The following is a 22,051-nucleotide window of genomic DNA, read 5'->3' on the forward strand; positions in this document are numbered from 1 at the left end:
TTTTATTTCATCGTTTTAATCGAGAAGTGGATTAAAACAAATTCCACCAAAGCTGGTAATATCAAGTTAACCTTATAAGATTATAATAAGCCGCATATATATCACACCCACCTCGAGATTCCTTTTGAATATACAACAAATATATATGTGTGTAATTTTATCAATAATTATTATTATTAAAAAACATTATTTATTTAAATTTATAATTATTATTACGCTTTTAATTTTAAATACCGTTCAAAGATTTTTATTTGAAAATCGAGATGTATTTGCTTTACTCCTAATTAATTTTGTAGTTCTTTTGGCTCAGGGGATTTTTAGGATCGATGTAGTCGCATGGTTGCCGGTGGTCAACAAACTCAACTTCATCTTACAACAATCACATTCCCTTTCCTTATTTATACTCTTTTTTTTTTTTTCCTTTCATTATTTTAAATCTTAAATATTGATTTTATACATCAAATGGGCTTGGAAAACTATATAAAAAGGTTAGTGATGGGAATATAGTCCCACATTGAATAGAATTAATAATAGTCAACAATGATTTGAGTAGTAACGATGATTAAATTATGATAATTTTGCTGTTATTACCACCTAATATTTGTTCACTTAATCGTCTTGTTAGTCACACATGCGTAATTTTAATATATGGATACATTAGTACTTTTAACATATATACTCAAAATCATATTAGAAAATGAGAGATGAAAATAAAAAAGAAAAAAAAATGTAAACTACAAATTTAAATACTAGTTTTGTTAGATTATTTGTGACTTTATTTGGTGTTATGACCTGAAATTATAACTTTTTTTTTAATGTATCTATTCCAAAAGTTCAAATACTGAAATAAAATTAGAAATATAGGAATTAAAATCAACAATTTTGTTTAATTTTTTATCACAAAATAGGAAAAATATGGGAGACTACATACCAAAAAAGAGATTTAAATATAGATAAGAACAATATGTCTATTGTTAAAATTATAACTTGTTTTAGATAATACAAAACCAACGTTAATTCAACTTGTAAATTCTCGATTATGAATTGAATTTACAAGATATCTATAAAATTTTATACTAACAGTAAATTCTCTCTCTCTCTCTCTATATATATATATATTGAGTACCCCATCCCTATTTTTATAAACTTAAAATAAAATAACATGAAAATTATTGTAGCAATATTAGGGGATGTCGGTTTAGAACTTCAAAAATCCCGTGATTGGTATCTAAATAAAATATGATTACAAGATACAACTCAGTCAAAAGTCAACTTTCAAACTCGTTTTAAACCATTACCATATATATGTATTGAAACAATTACCATATACATATTAAATATATATATCGAATATAATTACATTACCATATAAATAATAAAATAAATGAACTCAATAGTGGGATTATAACTGCACTCAAAAGCAAATTGGTGGAAATGTAACCACACCACTAATTTCTTGCGTCATTTTTTCTTTTAATAAAATAAAAATAAAAAAGCATGTATTCACAATCATCACACTCTCCTTAGAAACAAACACTTTTTAGCCCTTTTTCCATTCCCAAAGAAACTTCTCTTTTACCAATTTCCCTTTTTCTCCAAAAATTCTCGTACCCAACCTCGCGTGACCCACGCTTCTCTTTCTTCTTATCTCTGCAAATTGCTATATAAATTTTCCCTCCTATACCCACTCACCCACCAACATTGAGATTCCGATGGGCGGCAGCGGCGGTGGAATTCGAAATTCATGGGGGAAAATGGAGAGAGCTTTAAACGATGCAATTGCACGCAGCATGGTGGGAAAATATTTCAAACTTGAAGCTCGAAATACCTGTTTCACTAAGGAATTACGAGCCGGTTTAGCCACTTTTCTTACAATGGCTTATATCATCACCGTTAACGCCAATATCCTCACCGATTCCGGCGGCATGTGTTCAATGGCTGACTGCTCTGCACCAGCGAACGGAACCGCCGCGCCGGATTGCATGTTCAAGCCAAATCCCGGCTACCAAAATTGCCTTTCAAAAACCAAGAGCGATCTCATGGTCGGCACTATTTTATCGGCTATGATCGGTTCGTTCGCCATGGGAGTTCTTGCCAATCTTCCTTTAGGCCTCGCGCCTGCTATGGGCCCAAATGCTTATTTAGCCTATAATTTAGTGGGCTTTCATGGATCCGGCCCAATCAAATACCAAACCGCGCTGGCTATTTTCTTGGTTGAAGCTTGTGCGTTTATTGCTGTTTCCGCGTTGGGGATTCGTGCAAAGCTCGCGAAACTCATACCTAATTCTGTTCGGTACGCTTGCGCTGCTGGGATTGGGCTCTTTATAGCTTTTGTGGGCTTGCAAGCCCACCAAGGATTGGGCTTAATTGGGCCTGATTCGGCTACATTGGTTACACTCACGGCCTGTAGTCGTACAAATCCAGAGACCGGAGAATGTCTTGGAGGAAAAATGCAAAGCCCAACGTTCTGGCTTGGTTCCATTGGGTTTGTGATAATGGCTTATGGGCTAATGAAGGATTTTAAAGGGAGTATGATATACGGCATCGTTTTTGTCACTTTTGTGTCTTGGTTTAGAGGCACGGCTGTGACGTATTTCCCTCACAGCCCACTCGGTGACCAGAAGTACAATTACTTCAAAAAAGTGGTGGACTTTCACAAAATCGAAACCACGGCCGGTGTTGTTAGCTTCAACGGCTTCAACAGAACGGAAGTTTGGGTAGCCCTAGGAACGCTGTTTTACATCGATGTACTCGCGACGACGGGGACGCTTTTCACCATGGCGGAAATCGGCGGATTTGTGAACGAAAGAGGAAATTTCGAAGGTGAATACATGGCGTATATCGTCGATGGTTGTTCGACTGTGGTGGCGGCGATGCTTGGAGTTTCGCCGGTTGCGACGTACGTGGAATCATCGGCAGGGATTAGAGAGGGAGGGAGGACGGGGATTACGGCAGTGGTGGTGAGCTTTTGTTTTATGATGTCGTTGTTTTTCACGCCGTTGCTGTCGAGTGTGCCGCCGTGGGCGATCGGACCGTCGTTGGTGATGGTCGGAGTGATGATGATGAAGGTGGTGAAAGAGGTAGACTGGGGAAACGTGAAGGAATCGGCGCCGGCTTTTGTAACGATGGTTTTGATGCCGTTAACGTATTCGATAGCGAATGGGATTGTGGGTGGGATTGGGGTGTACGTTGCGATGAGTTTATACGACAACGTTATGAGGTTGATGAATTGGTTGATGAAGATGAGGAGGGTTGTGGCGAAAGAGCAAAATCAGGTCTCGGCTAATGTTGTCAATACAGAGTTGACATCTGTAGTTTAGATTATTTTAAAAGGTTTTTTAATATTTTAAAAAATAGGGGTGGAGGAATATAATGTGTTTGATCTACTAACAATGGGGGCGGGGACAATCTTTTTTTCTTTTTTCTTTTTTTTTTTTCTGGGTGGGGGGTCTAACTTAAGTGGAAGTTGCAAGCCATCCATTGTAATAGATCAAACACTTTAATTTTCTTGTAATATGTACTAATGTTTTGTTTTGGACAACTAAAATGTTTGAGAAAAAAAATTATTTTTCCCCATTTCTTATTCCTTTTCCTAACAAAAGGTGATATTTAATGAAAGTATAGGAGCTTAATTTCAACCTTTGAAAGTTGTTGGACTAGAATGACAAAAATGATATATATATTTGGTGTTGGAATTTTTTTTATTGATTTAGTTATTAAGACTCCATTTGGTAACCATTTTGTTTTTTAAAATTAAGTTTATTTCATCAATATTTCTTACAATGATTTGTATCTTTCTTAAATACAATAATTGAATATTTAGTTAAATTTCATAAATAGAAACAACTTTTTGAAAGCTACTTTTTCTATTTCTCAAAATTTGGTAAGAAGTTTGAAAGTGAGTAGTGTCTAAGGCTTAATTTTCAAAAATAAAAACAAAAAAATAAAATGGTTACCAAATGGGTCTTAGTTATTGGTTTTTGTTTTTAAAAATTAAGCTATAATTACAACTTCCACTTCCAATTTCTTTCATTTGTTATCTACATTTTACCGATTATTTAAAAATCATGCCAAATTTTGAAAATTAAACAAAAGGTAGCTTTTAAAAACTTTTTTTTGTTTTTGAAATTTTGTTGAGAATTCAACAATTATACTTAAGAAAGATAATCATGGTAAGAAATTGGGAGAAATTATGCATAATTTTCAAAAACCAAAAACCAAAATAGTTACCAAATAAGACCTAAACTTTTTTAAATTATCTATTAAACACAAATATATATATATATATATATATGTTCTATTAGACATAAAGATATATATAGTTTTATTAGACATAAAATTTAAATTTATATCAAATTAAACCACTGATTTAAAAAATATTCGACTTAATCAGAAATTTATTAAATACAAAATTAAAAATTAAGGATTTATTAGATACAGGATATATAATGTTTAAAAACATATTAGGGGTACTTTTAAAAACAAATCTCAAAGTTGAAAGTCTAAAATTGTAAGTGAACTATTCTGGCATGAAAAAAAATGTTGGGAATTAAATTCTCTATATTTCATAGTGATTTTTTTTAGTACAAATATATTCTTAAAACAAGCAGATTAATTTCACATTTATAAGCGTTGCCATTGAACCATCAATAAATTTCAAACACGAACCACCAAAATAACACAAATACAAAATTAGACCGCAGTACTCTTTATTCGTGTAAAAGTATGGGTTCCAGGCATCCACCTGACAAAATGATGCCAAGCAAGATTACAAGTGAGACGATCAAATTGGGAAGAACAGAAAAAGTGAACAATACAAAAATCATTTACAGCCTACCCAGCCCAATCTCAGTCAAACCACAAGGACACAATCACAGAGGCTTCACAAGATGGAAGGGGAAGGTATATTATTGCAGCTTGTAATTTGTATGCAAACCACCAAATCATCCCATTTCCCAATCACTTAAAAATGGACCATCTTCATGATTTTACGCGGTACATGTTATGTTACTGTTCAGATGTTTCTTGTTTCTTACGTTGTAACTCTAAGTATAGAATCACAGTTGCGGAGATGTGGCTCGGTTCAGCCATGACGCCGTTGCATTGTTCCCCACCACTTGTTTCTGGTCGTATAAGAGTAATTCCAAGATCATCAACAGACACAAGATGTCTTTCAGTAAAGGAATTTTTCCACATTAAGGTGTTCATGGCTGGTGCAACAAATAAAGGCTTGCTGTAGTCCCATGCTCGTACAATGCAAGTTAATAGATTATCGCACAAACCTCCCGCAATCTAATAAGAACATAGACACGAGTAAAGTTTACAAAACCACGAGATAGACTTGGATTGAAAGCCAATTGATGTAATGTTAGATAAACAGGAAAATAGACATAACAAATCAACTATATAGGCAATATTCAGACCAGCTCTATCTCTAAAACGAAAGAAACTGAAATATTTGGTGAACTTTCAAGTGATGCCAAGATTTCTACTTTTTATTAGAGAAGTTATTCATCAAATAACTTGAATCAATACAAGAAAAGATCAGCCAACTGCACAATATCACCCTCTGAATCAAAATATCAGCCAAATAACTTGAATCGAAATACTAGAAAATATCAGCCAAATGCACAATATCACCCTCTGAGATGTTAGTTGCCCCAATTTAAGAAGCTAAGTCCAAAATTAAAGTTGCAGGTTCTAGCAGAAATGCCTTAGTTAAATGAAGAGCTATAGGACATATACCCTCTGAATCAAAATATCAGCCAAATAACTTGAATCAAAATACAAGAAAATATTAGCCAAATGCACAATATCACCCTCTGAGATGTTAGTTGCCCCAATTTAAGAAGCTCAGTCCAAAATTAAAGTTGCAGGTTCTAGCAGAAATGCCTTAGTTAAATGAAGAGCTATAGGACATCCCTTAAAAGCTGCACAAAACTAAAGGGCTAATTCATAAAGATTCTATTACATCAAGTGACACTGATTTCCTGCCTGTTAACTACAAAACAATTAAGTTTAGTTGGTAGTTAGTCTACATGTTTAGCTTGAAGTAAGAGCCTAAAAGGAAAGACTTATATAAATGACGATTAAACATATAATATAACCTTTCCAAGTGTGTTTGCTGAGAGTGGAGCGATAACCATAATATCAGCCCAGCTACAAAGTTGAATGTGAAGGACATTGTCACCAATTTTCCTCCAATTCAACCAATCATCATCGTCAACATAAAGAAAGATGTTTTTCGGGAGGGATGCTCGGTCAATGAAGAACAATGCTGCCCTTGTGGCAACTGCTCTAACTTCGGCCCATTCATAAAAACCGTGGCATAGGCTTCTAAACTTCACTGCAGCAACACATCCACATGCAGCAAGAAGAATATGTGGTTTTCTTTGAGGGTTGTTGACTTGCATTGACACCCTTTCTGCAGCAACGACTTCCTAAAGAATTCCAAATTTTGAACATAAGTTTCTGTGGAGGCTTCTGTTTTGAAACCATATCAAGAATGTTAAAGAAAAACTAAGGCAAGCCCAATAATTTTTCATTTTTCATCAATCAATGGGTTGGTTTGGTCAACATACACTAGAATAAATCCAAAAAACAAAAATACAGTTGCTGATAATAATGCTCCGACTGGGGCAAATCAATCAATGTGCATTGGCCAAAACGAACATAACTCAAGAAAAAAACAATATATAATAGGGATCATGAGGTATGTGGTTCAAATCTCTCCACCTCTATTACACTAAAAAACATGACTACCATTGGATGCATGCCAAAAGAAAAAAAAAGAACAATTCCTCATCTAACTTTACAAAACAATTAGCCACATTGTTCAGACCCCACAAATAATTTATCCCCACTGTGTTGTATGTGGAAAGGGTTGTGTTTTATTATCACTTTCCAGCATTCAAGAATCATTTTTAATCGTCAATCTGCAGGTCTTGATTTCAGTTTAGTGTTCTCGATCCAAAATAAATTGTTCGAGTTCAACAGACTTCAAAATTCAGATTCCGCATTTAACCTTGAAATCAACTTCTTCATTAAGCGATAATGCGTATATATAAAACGTGAATCATCAGATACTCGTACAGATTTTCGAGCAAGTTAAAAATAGAGTAGAGAACAAAAAAGAAAAATCATTGACTTGATTCAGTGTCGGAATTCAGCTGAATGGGCTCGCGAAAAGCAAAATCGCATAGATGGTAAGCAATACAGATTCAAGAACCAGAATTCCAAAGTAATTTGATACTCAAAATTTTATTGCGACGCAAAGAAGTCATAAATAGTTCAGAAAGACGAACTTATGAAATTGAACATCATTTATTATTATTATTATTATTATTTTGCTCGCTAACTTCTTTATAAATCTAAAATTGTATCAAGAAAATGCACCAAGTTAATTATAGGAAAGGAGAAACAACGAACCCCGATAATGATTTAATTCCTCGAGAGCCTGATGATGATGGACGAAGCTCTAAAATGAATATGAAAGCTGGTTTATGATACTTCCTCTGAATTTTTTAGTGGAATATGAAAAACCTGAATTCTAAACTCTCAAGCATGAACTTGGGATGAAGAGGGAAAGTCCAGTATTTAAATGGATGTTTCCGTTACATAAACGACACCGTTCGGAGAAGGGTGAAAATGGGCCAGCCAGCCCAATTCATAAGGAAAAATACCATATAAATAACATACGTTCTTTTTTCTTTTCTAAGACACGTGCCGTGATGTTTTTTTTTTATATATACATATTTACATTATATGGATCAAGAATCAAACTAACCTCGAAGTTGATGGTACGTGTGTCACCATGTTTACTTTTTAACTATGCCATGATGCCTTTAGTGTTTGGAAATTTTGATTATAAATTGATGGACAAAAAATAAATAGTAAATATTTATAAGTGAACTTGAAAAATAATCAAATATATTAGGTCTAGTTTGTTAATCAATTTGTTTTTTGTTTTTGTTGAATGAGAAAATTTTGAACCAATCACAAGTTGCCACGTCATTTACTATGACGAAATTCCAAATCATTAAATTTAGGCTCAATTAGGAGTTGATATTTGTCCTGAATTGAAGTTGAAGACAAATTTCGATGACATCATGTGTTTTTATCATGATCGTTGAATCAAATAAGATTAATTTGACCAAATTTGATATTATTATTTGGGTCAAAGTCCAACTAAGCCTAAAAATAGGTTGAATTTGATCCGACCTAAATTTGATTAATTGGGCCCAAAAGCCAGACCCATAAACCAACCAAGCCCAAGTCCAACTAATTGGGCCCAAAGGCCAGACCCATGGATCAACCAAGCCCAAGCCCACCTGTGAACTCTATAAATAGAGAAGCTCTCCTCATTTGGAGGGTCAGCATTTTCTACATTTATAGAGAAGCACGGACACTGATACGAATACGATACGATATGACGATACGTTAATCTTTTAAAAAACTAAGATACGGATATGTTGAAGATACGTTATATATATATATATATATATAATGCCTAATTATAGTACTTATTTCAAGTTAGATTAAAATAGATTCAAGAAGAGAGTGAAAACTTGAAAAAAAAAATCCAATAACGTCGAGTCATTGTTGAGCGACTAGAGTAGAATGTAGGAAAGAAGTAAAAGATGAATATTGAATAATGAAGTTGAAGATGAAGGGGGATGTGAATCATGATTTAAATAGTGAGAGAAAAGAGAATAATGAATATTTAATTACGTTTCAGGTTTTTTTTAAAATTTTTTTAATGTTTTTATCATTTTTAATTTATTTTGTTTTGAATTGCTCAATTTAAATGGACTTTTATGTTTGAAATGATTTTAAAATGATTAAAATCACCTTTGTCATTTTCAAAATCACCGTGAAACATGTTTAATCCTTCAAAACTAATTTTGATGATATGAAAATTGCATTTAAAAGTGTAAATTTGAAAACTAAATTAATTTTGAGTAATTAAAAGTATGTTTTCGAGTGATTTTAAAAATGAAAAAAGTGATTTTTGATGATTTTAAAATCACTCCTAAACATGCACTAAAATAAAATAGGTTGTGGGTTGGGCTTTTTAGGTGGTTGGGCTTAAATTTTTTTAAAAAATTTGACACACGTATCCCCTTCACGTATCTGGAAGTAGATACATGTATCTGAAAATTAAAAAAAAAAAAAAATACTTCAAATCACGTATCAGACACTTATCTACCACGTATCTGGACGTATCCGTATCTGATACCGATTCTCTACATAATTAGAACTATTTGTGATTCCTAGCTCCTAAGACTCATGAAGTTGCCCTTGAAGACACAAAAACTCTTCCAAAACTTCTACTTCAAGAACGTTCGTGCTTTTCTTCTTCAAGTCCAACACATTCACCGACTGAGAGAGAACCAGAGGATCAAGTATTAGAGATCGAATCACATCGCACCAAATCAACAACAACCTCAACACCAACTCAAGTTCAACTCCACGAAATAAGTTTCTCCGAAAATCTCGTGCGAGCAAATTGGCACATCCAGTGGGACATCTCTACCTCTCATCTCTCTCTCAGCATCCAAACATGGCAAATGGCACTAAGAACATGGCATCCAAAGCTTCCTCCACAAATGGCTCGTAGCTCAAGAGAAGTCACGCAGGAGCAAGAGCAAAGCTCCCTCATCGCCCACAACCTTGAGGAAAATGATGGAATCCTCACAAGGCGGGGTTGTCATCAAGGAAAACCCTCTGTTTGACAACTCCACTTCCGCCTCCAGAAAGCCAAAAAGAGATTCACCGCCAGATGTGATTTCTGTCATGATGGCAAACGTAACGGCAGAAGCAGCCATGGCAGAAATGGAAATGAAGATTAACTTTCTGATGAAAGTCGTCGAGGAGCGAGACCATGAGATCGCTGCCCTGAGAGAACAAATGCAGTCTCGAGAGGCTGCTGAATCAAACGAAGCACCCATGGTCAAAGCAACTGATAAGGGGAAGACCATGTTAGAAGAAAAGCAACTGCAACAATCAGCCTCGGTGGTCTCTCTGTCGGTCCAACAACTGCAAGACATGATCATGACCTCTATAAAAGCTCAATATAGTTGATGCTTGTGGCGTGTTCAGGGTATGCACTGGGACTTTCGAACCTCCATAAAAGCTCAATCTTCAAAGGTAGGATATAGAGGAGGTCATGATTGTGACCTTCGAACCTGTGGTAGTGCGGTTTCAACATGAAGTCCAAGCCACAAATCCTCAAAACAGAGGAGAGCATGCTGACGATGACAATAACGAAGGATGAATGCTTGTGGCGCGTCGTAAGAAGGAAAGACTGAACTCTACCTAAAAAAAGTCACGCTCTCATAAAAGCTACAGGAAAGGGAGAAAGACACAAAAAAGAAGGGTAGAAAAAAGGCTCAGAGGTCCAAGGCTGTTGACGAGAGAGACGAGGATGTTCCTCGTCCCAAGCGATAGGTGATGTTAGCAGATTTCCTCCCGAAGAACTTCTACAATTGGGGTTCAGAGGAGATGCCAGAGGCTGCTGCATGTCATGCTGTCAGTACCATGGAAGAAGAAGATACCATTCCATGCCCATTAAAATCGACAGAAGAGCCAAAGAGTTTGCCACCATTCAACATAGACGACCTGCTCTCGTTCCCGCGAGAAGCTAAGACGAACCTCATTGAGGCACTGTTAGAATCCAACGCATCTGGTGCATCGATCTCTGCAGCACGTACGTGTGCCTCGTGTTGCACATCCATAGGCTTCTCAGACGAAGATCTGCTACTAGGATCTAAATTGCATAATAGGCCTTTGTACTTCTCTGGATACATTCGAGAATAGAGAGTGGGTCGAATCCTCATCGACAACGGATCCGCCATCAATATAATGCCTAAGACGACTATGAAATAGTTGGGCATACTCATGGAAGAGCTATCAAACAAGGTTTTAATCAAGGCAGCCAAAGGGCAATAGGCATGATACGCTAGAGCTCCTCATTGGTGATCTGAAGGCTGACGCATTGTTTCATGTGATAGACTCAAAGATCACCTACAAGCTACTATTGGGACGCCCTTGGATTCATAAGAATAGTGTGATTACATCGACACTAAATCAGTGTTTCAAGTTTTACCATGATGGGATTAAGAAGGTTGATGCTGATTCTAATCTGTTTTCTGAGGCTGGGTCTCACTTCACAGATGCAAAGTTTTACCTAAAGAGCGAGAAGTCCGGTGAGAATATACCGACAGAGACCTTGTTGGGAAAGAAAGCATGTAGATCCCGGTCGAGGTCGCCAATAGAAACAGAGAAAGGGGCGGATAGCAAGGTATAAGCCTTCAGCCCAAAAGAGAGTAGGACATCCCTCGGTGTTGGAGAAACACCCCGGGTAAGGGGCAAAAAAGCCTCAAAACCTCTTATTCTGCGCTATGTCCCTTTGTCGAGATGAAAAAAAAATGAGTCACCTTTTACGGAATGCTCAAAATGTTTGCAGGTCAACGACATAGGAATTCTAAAGGAAAGTTTCGTCACACCCCTCACATCGATAACGAAGCAGGAAGTCCACAAGTCGGAGGCGAAAGTGACGGGGTTAAAGCTGCCCGAGAGGCAAGCCAAAGACAGATTCGATCCCAAGGCTTATAAGCTGTTGGTGAAAGTGGGCTATGACTTCACAACTCACACTGAGTTCAATAGTAGATTTATGAGCAACCCCGACTCTCGTCAACCCAAAAGAAGCTTTTCCAAGAGGGACACGCTATACCCATGTCGAGGGCGAGACTCAAATATGAGCCGTCAGAACCAGTCCGCATAATTAGAAATGCAAAGGGGAAAGTGGCCAACAACAATCATATCAGTGCAGAAAAAGTCGATGATACAGGAGAAAATGAGGGCAAAGATAAAAGAGTCTCAGCCTTCGACCGTATTAGGCCATCTACCGCACGCGCTTGGTCTTCTAGAGGTTAAGCATGACAAAAGCAGAAAGAGGAAGCCCACATATTATTCCTAGAGCTACTTGACACTCAGTCTTTTGAAGGTTGACTTTGCCGAATGAAGGAAAGGAGGAAATCATCTATCAACCGCTGGTGGTGCTGCGACCGTCAGTCTTTGAGAGACTAGGTGCAGTTCCCAAGGAGAGTGAAGGAAAACCCCACGCTCCAATTTTTTATCTTCTGAAGCACGATAGGGTTGAAGATCCGCTCGACTAATATGTCCCTAGTAAGACAAAGGGGAAAGGAAAAGCCTGCGCTGACGCCCCCAAAAATGACTATAAGAAAGAGTGGGCCGATACCCCGAGCGTTTATCTGGCGACGAATCGACCTTAAAAACATTGAAGGGTCATCAGACCAAAAGCTATTAGGAGATGCAAGAAGTGATGAAGAAATTCGTAGTACTGTCCCCCCACACATGAAGAGAAAAACCTTCGTTGCTCTAAACACAAGTGAGGGCTCGCTCAAAGTAAAGAGGCACGACGTCATTTTCACCAATCCTCATAATGGAAATTTAGAGCATAAGGAAGGCGAAACTTCGTGCCACCACATCACCATCACCGAAGAATCTAAAGAAGGTATGACCGAAGAGGAAGTGGAGGACGCTCCGCAAGTCTAGAGGATGGTGTTCAATCCACGGTGGACGAGCTAAAAGAGGTGAATCTGGGCACAGTAGAAGAACTGCATCCGACTTTCATCAGTGCGTCTCTCTCAAAAGGGGAAAAGGACGAATACATGAGTTTGCTCACCGAATACAGGGATGTTTTTGCCTGGTCATACAAATAGATGCCGGGACTAGATCCAAAAGTAGCAGTCCACCATCTCGCGATCAAACAGGGGTATCAACCCATTAAGCAGGCTCAACGACACTTTCGGCCAGAACTTATCCCCAGATTGAGGTTGAGGTTAATAAGCTGATTGAAGTCGGGTTCATTCGTGAAGTTAAATATCCAACATTGATAGCCAACATTGTCCCGGTTAGAAAAAAGAATGGACAGCTTCGTGTCTGCGTAGACTTTCACGACCTAAATAACGCATGCCTGAAAGACGATTTTCCATTACCCATCACAGAGATCATGGTCGATGCGACAATGAGATATGAGGCCTTATCCTTCATGGACGGATCTTCCGGGTATAACCAGATACGAATGGCCCTCGCAGATGAGTAAATGACGGCATTTCGAATCCCAAAAAGGATATATTGCTACAAGGTAATGCCTTTCGAGTTGAAGAACGCTGGCGATACTTATCAATGTGCCATGCAGAACGTGTTTGATGATGTGTTGCACAAACACGTGGAGTGCTATGTGGATGACTTTGTGGTTAAGACCAAGCAACGATAAGATCATTTGAAAGATCTAAGAACCGTGTTCGATCGCCTGCGAAAGTACTAGTTAAAGATGAACCCCCTTAAATGTGTGTTTGGCATAACTTCAGGAAAGTTTCTGGGCTTCGCTGTGAGACATCAAGGGATAGAGATAGACCATCCAAGATCGATGCCATCCAGAAGATGCCAAGACCAAGGAATCTACATGAGTTGAGAAGTTTGTAGGGACGTCTGGCCTACATCCCGAGGTTTATTTCTAACTTGCCAGGGCAGTGTCAACCCTTTCAAAGACCAATGAGAAAGAGAGAGAAATTTGAATGGGATGAGACTTGCCATAATGCTTTTGATAGCACAAAGAGGTACCTGATCAGCCTTCCTATCTTAGGAGCCCCAGTAGCGGGCAAGCTGTTGATACTGTACATTGCAGCACAAGAGAGATCACTAGTGGCGCTGTTGGCACAAGTAAGAGAAAAGGGAAAAGAACACGCTCTCTATTACTTGAGTAGAACCATGAATGGATCCGAGATCAATTATTCCCCAGAGAAGACGTGTCTTGCGCTCTTCTTCGCCATAGATAAGTTAAGCCACTACATGCAAGCCTTCATAGTCCACTTGATTGCGAAAGTCGATCCCATCAAGTACGTCCTGTCCAGGCGAATCATCTCAGGACGTTTAACCAAGTGGGTAATCATGCTTCAATAGTACGACATTGTTTATGTACTGCAAAAGGCAGACGTTGGGCGACTTCCTAGCAGATCATCTAGTTCCATCGGATTGGGAGTTAGTGAAGACTTTCCCGATGACGAAGTTCTCTTCACAAAAACCTCAGGGTTATGGGTCATGTTCTTTGACGGTATGGCATGGAAAAGTGGTGTGAGGGCAGGTATCGTCCTCATTTCGCCAGAAAAGCACATGATGCCTTATAAATTCACACTTTCCGAGTTATGCTTAAACAACGTCGTTGAATACCAAGCCTTGATAATTGGTCTCCAACTAGCCTTAGAGATTGGGGTAGCTTGTATAGATCTTCGGTGACTCAAAGTTGATAATCAATAAACTCTTATGCCAGTACGAGGTGAAGCATGACGACTTGAAATCCTACTTCACTTATGCTTGCCAGCTGATGGAAAAGTTTGAAAGTGTGATGTTGGAGCATGTCCCGAGGATAAAGAACAAGAAAGTGGATGCCTTGGCAAACCTAGCCACTGCCTTAACGGTCCTAGATAATGTGCCCCTTAATATATCGCTTTATCGGAGATGGGTTGTACCTCCGATCGGGACTGCATGTGGGGAAACGAATGCGATATCAGTCTACCTAACCAACGAGAAAGACTGGCAGCAGCCCATCATAGATTACCTTGAGCATGGAAGGCTCCCGGACGACCCCCGCCGTACAACCGAGGTTTGAAGGAGGGCCGCACATTTCATTTACTACAAAGAGGTCTTATACCGTCGATCCCTTGAAGAACTTTTCCTTCGATGCCTCAGTAAAGAGGAGTCAGCAAAGGCTTTGGAGGAAGCACACTTAGGCGTATGCGACGCGTATCAAGTTGGACCAAAGATACAATTCCAACTAAAAAGAATGGGTTACTATTGGTTGGGAATGATCCAGGACTCGATGGATTATGCAAAGAAATGCAAAGCCTATCAATATCATGTGAATTTCATTCACAACCGCTCGAGCCTCTGCATCCGACCATAACCTCGTGGCCTTTCAAAGCATGGGGGCTTGATCTGGTTGGCCCTATAACATCTAATCGTCAGCAGGGCACTTCTACATCCTCGCAGCCACTGACTACTTTTCAAGATGGGTTGAGGCTGTCACTCTAAAGAAAGCTAAGAAAAAAAACGTGGTGGATTTTATTCGCACTCATATCATTTATCGATACGGTATTCTCCATCAGACCGTGACGGATAACGAGAGACAATTCTCCAACAATTTGATGGACAGGTTATGTGAAAAATTCAAATTCAAGTAGTACAAGTCATCCATGTATAATGTCGCTGCAAACGAGTTGGCAGAGGCATTTAATAAGACATTGTGTAACCTGCTGAAGAAAATTATTTCCAAGTCGAAGAGAGATTGGCAGGAGAAGATCGGTGAAGTGTTGTGGCCTTATCGCACCACTCACCGTACCCCTACAGGAGTCACCTCGTACTCTCTCATTTATGGGGTAGAAGTTGTCCTTCCTTTGGAAAGAAAAATTCCATCGCTAAGAATGGCGGTGCATGAAGGGCTGACTACAGAGGAAAATGCCAAACTGCGGCTCCAAGAGTTGGAAGCACTGGATGAAAAATGATTAGAAGCTTAACAAGCGTTGGAATGTTACCAGGCGAGAATGTCTAAAGCCTTCGATAAGCATGTAAAGCCTCGGTCCTTTCAAGTTGGTGATCTAGTGCTCGCCGTAAGGAGACCAATCATCATGACAAGAAATACAGGGAATAAGTTTATACCTAAATGGGATGGGCCCTACATTGTCAAATAAGTCTACACAAACAGAGCATACAAGATAGTTGATCAAGACAGGATAAGAGTCGGCCCAATCAATGACAAGTTTCTCAAGAAGTTTTACGCTTAACAAATGTAAAAAAAAAAAAAAAAAAAATCTTTGTACGAACTACGTTACGACTTGACCTCTGTCATTATAAAGGATACATAGGCAATTTAGAGAAATTTAAGTTCAGTCGCGCATAAAAAAAACATTCTTTTTTAACTACATTATGACTTGATCCCTATCATTATGAAGGGTATGTAGGCACTTGAAATAAACTTCAAGTTTAGTCCAGTTAAAAAAAAAATTTGAACTATGTTATGATTTGATTCCTTTCTTTAAAGATACAAAGGAAACTTAAAGAAATTTAAGTTTAGTCCATCAGAAAAGGTACCACAACCACCTAAGTATGATACTACAAGATTGATATTGATCATCCCCGTTAAAGAATGACACTCCAGATTGAAGATGCTCATCCCTATTGGGGGCAACACTATGGATTGAAGATGTTCATCCCCTCGTAAGGAGCTAGCACAGTAAATAAAAGGCACAACTTGGAATGCACTTCGCTTCCTCTTTAAAATAAAACTTGGATGCTCCTCCGTCTTCAAGTTTAGAGGCTTCGTCGATGCTCTTCAATCTTCAAGTTCAGAGGCTTCATCGATACTCATCCATCTTCAAGTTTAGAGGCTTCATTGATGCTTTATCTTCATGCTCAAGTCTGGAGGCTTTGCAATGCCATCTTCATGCTCAAAGTCATGAAGTCAAGCTCAATGTGAAGATTCATCGACGCTTTGTCAAACTCAAGTGCAGAGTTTCGTCAATGCTTCAAGCTCAAATGCGGAGGATTCACCGATTCTTCAAGCTCAAGTGCAGAGGATTCGTTAATGCTTCGTCAAATACAGAGGATTTGCTGATGCTTTGTCAAACACAAATGTGAAGGTCTCATCAATGCTTCTCCATCTTCAAGTTTAGAGGCTCCATCGATGTTGTTCCATCTTCAAGTTCAAGATTGGCATGCATGGCCCCACTTCCATCTTCAAGTTCAAGTTCGATGTGCATGGCTCCGCTCCAGCTTCAAGCTCAATATCGGTGTGCATGGCTCCGCTTCATCTTCAAGTTCATGGTCGGTGTGCATGGCTCAACTCTATCTTCAATGACTCGATCTACAAAATCGTGATGCAGCTTCGCTTCATTTCCAAACTAATGGCGGGACTTCGCTTCATCTCTAAAGTCGTGGTGCATTTTCATTTTCTCTCCAAAATGTTGGCGCGACTTCGCTTCATCTCTAAATTCGTGGCGTGGCTTCGTTTCATCTCCAAACTGATGGCATGGTTTCACTTCATCTCCAAACTAATGACGCGGCTTCACTCCATCTCCAAAGTCGTGGTGCGGTTTCGTTTCCTCTCCAAAATGTTAGTACAACTTCACCCCTTCTCCAAAATGTTGGTGTAGCTTTGATTCCTCTCCAAAAATATTTGTTACAAAGTTAATAATTAAAGAACGCAAAAAAGGAACGTAGAGATAGAAAAGATCGACACACAAATATACGTGGTTCACTATCGATACCCCCGTACTTGGTTGTTCGAAGCACCAACAAACAAATTCAAGGTATTCCAATAATGTTAGTATGGTTCCACCTCATATGTGAGATCAAGTTTGGTTTGCCTAGTTCTACCTCACATGCGAGGACAACTCTAGTCCATCCGACTTCACCTCATATGCGAGGACAACTTTGGTCCGTCTGGCTCCGCCTTATATACGAGATCAACTCTAGGCAGCCTGACTCTGCTCAAAAGCTTGATGGCATATTCTTCCCATCTTCAAAGTTTGATGGCATATCCGCCTCATCTTTAATACTCGATGGCATATTTCCCTTATCTTCAAATTTTGATCGAGTAACATAATAAGGCAGATCTTTCCAGGATCCTCCCTAGGGTGATCGAATGGAAGAGTTATAAGCCTTTGCGGGGCCCCTCCCATGACGATCGGGATGCAAGAGCTGGTGAGACAAGGCAGACCTTTCTGGGATCCTCCCTAGGATGATCGAATATGAGAGTTATAAGCCTTTGCGGGGCCCCTCCCACGACAATCAAGATGTACAAACGGTGCTACAAGATAGACCTTTACGGGATCAACCCTAGGGTGATCGAATGGGAGAGTTGTAAGCCTTTGCAAGCCCCTTCCATGACGATCAGGATGCACGAACGGTGCTACAAGGTAGACCTTATTGGGATTCCCCCTAGGGTGATCGAATGGGAGAGTTGTCAACCTTTGCAAGCCCCTCCCACGGCGATCAGGATGTACAAACAGTGCTATAAGGTAGACCTTTTCAGGATCCTCCCTAGGGTGATCGAATGGAAGAGTTGTAAGCCTTGGTGGGGCTCTCCCATGACGATCGGGATGCACGAACAACCACAAGACAGATCTTATCGAGATCCTCCCTAGGGTGATCGAATGGGAGAGTTGTAAGCCTTTTCGGGGCCCCTCCCACGACGATCAGGATATGCGAACGGTGCTACAAGATAGATCTTTTCGGAATCCTCCCTAAGGTGATTGAATGGGAGAGTTTTAAGCTTTGACAGGGCCCCTCCCATAACGATCAGGATGCACGAACGGTGCTACAAGGAAGACCTTATTGGAATTCCCCCTTGGGTGATCGAATGGGAGAGTTGTAAGCCTTTGCAGGGCCCCTCCCTCAATGATCAGGATGTGCAAATGGTGCTACAAGGTATACCTTTTCGGGATCCTCCCTAGGGTGATAGAATGGGAGAGGTCTAAGCCTTGGTGGGGCCCCTCCCATGATGATCAGGATGCATGAACGGCGCTGTAAGGTAGTCGGTGATCGAATGGGGAGGGGGTTATAAGCTTTTGTGGGTCCCTCATGATGATCAGGATGCACGAACAGTGCTACAAGGCAAACCTTATCGGGATTCCCCCTAGGGTGATCGAATGAGAGAGTTGTAAGCCTTTGCGGGGCTCCTCCCACGACGATCAGGATGTGCAAACAGTGCTACAAGGTAGACCTTTTCGGGATCCTCCCTAGGGTGATCGAATGGGAGAGTTGTAAGCCTTGGCGAGCCCCTCCCATGACAATCAGGATGGCGAACAGCGCTGCAAGGTAGTCGGTGATCAAATGAGGGGGTTATAAGCCTTTGCGGGTCCCCCATGACGATCAGGAAGCACGAACAGGGATCAATAAATAGACCATGCCAAGGTTGTCCTTATGTGCACCAAAGACGAATCGGTGAGATTAAAAAAATTGTTTTATTGTGCTCCTTTGGTTGCGCTATAACTCCTACAAAAAAAAATAGTAAAAGAGCGAGTTAGTAAAAAAAAATTTTTAAAAAAATCTTCTGAAGAAAAAAGAAATAAAAAAAATGTGGAAAAAAAAAAAAGAAAAGTGTTGAAAAAAAAAGAAAAAAGAAAGCAAAAAAAAAAAAATTGCTAAAAAAAGGAAAGGAAAAAAGAAAGAAATATATATATATATATATATATATAAATATATATATATATATTTTTTTTTTTTAAAAAAAACAAACATCAAAATGAAGAAAACATTGAAAGAAAAAGTGGAAAAGGAGAGGAAGGAAGTGGAGGGGATCAGAATAATGGAGGGGTTTGGGGTCCGTTTTTAGGTTCCATAACAAATTAGAAAATCCAAATCAAATAAATATTTGATTCAAAATATTAGATTTTTTTATTAGATTTCCTAATTTGATTCTATCCTAATTTCAAACTAAATTAAACAAATTCCCTATCTAATTTGATTTTATTAGATTTTGTCCTTAAATTTACCTTCAACTAAGATTTGGACATATTCCAAATTTTATTCAAAATTAAATTTAAATTGTGGATAAAATCACAAATTAAAATTTGGTCATATTCCAAATTTTATTCAAAATCAAATTATTCAATTAAATTGTAAATAAAATCTCAAATTAAAATTTGGGCATATTCCAAATTTTATTTCAAAATCCAAATCATCATACTTTTATCATCAAACCAAATTATTAGGGATAAAATCTTAAATTAAAATTTGGGCATATTCCAAATTTTTTCCCAAATCTAAATCACTAAATCACCATACTTTTATTCTCAAGTCAAATTACTGAGTATAAAATCTCAAATTAAAATTTGGGCATATTCCAAATTTTATCAAATTCAAGTTAAACTTATGCACTAAATTCATAGTTTGATTGACACATTAATTGAGGTCAAATTCAAGAACCAATATATTTGGATTTTAATTCTAACTTTATATTTTTCGAGATTTATCCGCCCATATATGTGCATAAATCTCGAAAGGACATTTGTTGAATGAGAAATTTTGGACCAATCACAAGTTGCCACGTCATTTACTAAATTAATGCGAAATTCCAAATCATTAAATTTGGGCTCAATTAGAAGTTGACATTTGTCCTGAATTGAGATTGAATGGTTTTATCATGATTGTTGAATATTAATTTGGCCTAATTTGGTATTATTATTTGTGTCAAAGTCCGAAAAATAGGTTGAATTTGACTCCCAAATGTCAAACTAGGCCTAAATCCGATTAATTGGGCCCAAAGACCAAATCCATGGACCAACCAAGCCAAACTCCAACTAATTGGGCCTAAAGGTCAGACCCATGGATCAACCAAGCCCAAACCCATATGTGAACCCTATATAGAAAAGCTCTACTCATTTGAAGCAGTCAAAATTTTCTACATTCAGAGAGCCCAGAGAGAATTCATCGACAGAAGACTCCCAAGACTCCTGAAGCTGCAATCCTAGAAGACGAAGACAGAAGACCCTTGAAGACACAAAGGTTCGGTGCTTTTCTTCTTCAAGTCCAGCACATTCACCCAACTGAGAAAGAATCAGAGGATCAAGTATTAGAGATCGAACCACATCCCATCAAATCAACATCAACATCAACACCAACTCAAGTTCAACTCCACGAAACAAGTTTCTCCGAAAATATGCTTTGCTCTATCTCCTTCAATATATCCTCCTTTGATTTGGGCTGTGCAAGTTGTGTTGTCTTCATATAATATTATTGGAAGATTTTTATTAAATGACAAGTCACACGTTTCGCGAATGTGCTGAGTCATTGACCTTAGCCATACACATTCTCGACTAGCATCGTGAATTACAAGCATTTTAGCATGATTTGAGGAAGTGGCCGTTATGGTCTGTTTCACCGATCGTCATGTTAGTAATTTCTCCACATGTAAATAAATAATCTGATCGAGATTTAGATTTGTGTAGATCAGATAAATATCCAAAATTTGCATAACCAACTAGATCAAATTTGATTTATTTGAATAAAACAAACTCATATCGATTGTTCCTAAGAGATAATAGAGTATATGCTTAATTCTGCTCCAGTATCTTTTTGTAGGAGAAGAACTATATATAGCCAATAAATTTACTGAAAATGCAATATCTAGTCTTGTATTATTAGTAAGATACATAAGTGCATTAATTGCACTAAGATATGGTACTTCAGGACTAAGAAGTTCTTCATTATCTTCTTGATGTCGAAATATATCTTTCTTTATATCCAATGAACAGACTTTCATTGGAATATTTAATGGATGTGCTTTGTCTATATAAAATATTTTCAAAATTTTTCCTATATAAGTTGTCTGATGAAGAAATATTCCATCTATTAAATGCTCAATTTACAAATCAAGGTAAAATTTTCGAGATCTTTTATCTCAAATTCTTTCTTAAGATATTCTATTGCCTCTGAAAGCTCTTCAGGAGTTCCAATTATATTCAATTTATCAACATATATAGTTATAATAGCAAATCCTGATTGTGATTTCTTTATAAACATACGGATATATTGGATCATTTTGATATCCTTCTTTCAATAAATATCCACTCAAGCGATTTTACCACATCCGTCCTGATTGTTTCAATCCATATAGTGATCTCTGTAACTTTATTGAATACCATTCCCAAGAATTTGATGTAAATATTTTAGGTACCTTAAATCCTTTTGGGATTCTCATATAAATATTATTATAAAGAGATCCATATAAATATGTTGTGACTACATCCATAAGATGCATATCCAGACTTTCATACACAGTCAAGTCAATTAAATATCTTAATGTAATTGCATCCACCACTAGAGAATATATCTCCTCATAATCAATATTAGTTCTTTGTGAAAAACGTTGTGCAACTAGTCTTGCTTTGTATCTTATGGCCTCATTATTTTCATTTCTTTTTTTCACAAATACCCATTTGTATCCCACTGATTTGACACCTTATGG

At 38.1% G+C, this 22,051-nt stretch overlaps 4 protein-coding genes across 4 annotated transcripts; 3 read left to right on the forward strand and 1 right to left on the reverse strand.

The window, feature by feature from the left end:
* Positions 1-1,458: 1,458 nt before the first annotated feature.
* Positions 1,459-3,576, forward strand: LOC120071965 (adenine/guanine permease AZG2-like). Its single transcript, XM_090310688.1, has one exon. It carries the CDS (start codon positions 1,713-1,715, stop codon positions 3,318-3,320), a length of 1,608 nt encoding a protein of 535 aa, XP_090166814.1. The 5' UTR covers positions 1,459-1,712; the 3' UTR covers positions 3,321-3,576.
* Positions 3,577-4,692: 1,116 nt separating this feature from the next.
* On the reverse strand, positions 4,693-7,565 carry LOC120071812 (phosphopantothenoylcysteine decarboxylase HAL3-like). Its single transcript, XM_039024199.2, has 3 exons — positions 7,429-7,565; positions 6,108-6,440; positions 4,693-5,292 (listed from the first exon to the last, which is right to left on the reverse strand). The coding sequence occupies exons 2-3, from the start codon at positions 6,411-6,413 to the stop codon at positions 5,008-5,010; spliced, it is 591 nt and encodes a 196-aa protein (XP_038880127.1). The 5' UTR covers positions 6,414-6,440; positions 7,429-7,565; the 3' UTR covers positions 4,693-5,007.
* A 6,016-nt stretch (positions 7,566-13,581) lies between these two features.
* Positions 13,582-14,695, forward strand: LOC150037647 (uncharacterized). Its single transcript, XM_090310966.1, has 3 exons — positions 13,582-13,971; positions 14,017-14,298; positions 14,357-14,695. The coding sequence occupies exons 1-3, from the start codon at positions 13,582-13,584 to the stop codon at positions 14,693-14,695; spliced, it is 1,011 nt and encodes a 336-aa protein (XP_090167092.1).
* A 583-nt stretch (positions 14,696-15,278) lies between these two features.
* On the forward strand, positions 15,279-15,587 carry LOC150037648 (uncharacterized). Its single transcript, XM_090310967.1, has one exon. It carries the CDS (start codon positions 15,279-15,281, stop codon positions 15,585-15,587), a length of 309 nt encoding a protein of 102 aa, XP_090167093.1.
* Positions 15,588-22,051: the final 6,464 nt, after the last annotated feature.

This window comes from Benincasa hispida, chromosome 2 (assembly GCF_027475165.1).
Source record: "Benincasa hispida cultivar pf3 chromosome 2, pf3_genome.v1.1, whole genome shotgun sequence".
Lineage (NCBI taxonomy): Eukaryota > Viridiplantae > Streptophyta > Magnoliopsida > Cucurbitales > Cucurbitaceae > Benincasa > Benincasa hispida.

Excerpts from the sequence above, each read along its gene's own strand:
- LOC120071965 (XM_090310688.1), top strand. The coding sequence starts at position 1,713 with ATGGGCGGCAGCGGCGGTGGAATTCGAAATTCATGGGGGAAAATGGAG.
- LOC120071812 (XM_039024199.2), bottom strand. The coding sequence starts at position 6,413 with ATGCAAGTCAACAACCCTCAAAGAAAACCACATATTCTTCTTGCTGCA. Across the intron at positions 5,293-6,107 it reads CAGCAAACACACTTGGAAAG|ATTGCGGGAGGTTTGTGCGA; the intron begins GTTATATTATAT and ends TGTTCTTATTAG.
- LOC150037647 (XM_090310966.1), top strand. The coding sequence starts at position 13,582 with ATGAGAAAGAGAGAGAAATTTGAATGGGATGAGACTTGCCATAATGCT. Across the intron at positions 13,972-14,016 it reads CAGGACGTTTAACCAAGTGG|GCAGACGTTGGGCGACTTCC; the intron begins GTAATCATGCTT and ends GTACTGCAAAAG. Across the intron at positions 14,299-14,356 it reads AACTAGCCTTAGAGATTGGG|TACGAGGTGAAGCATGACGA; the intron begins GTAGCTTGTATA and ends CTCTTATGCCAG.
- LOC150037648 (XM_090310967.1), top strand. The coding sequence starts at position 15,279 with ATGTATAATGTCGCTGCAAACGAGTTGGCAGAGGCATTTAATAAGACA.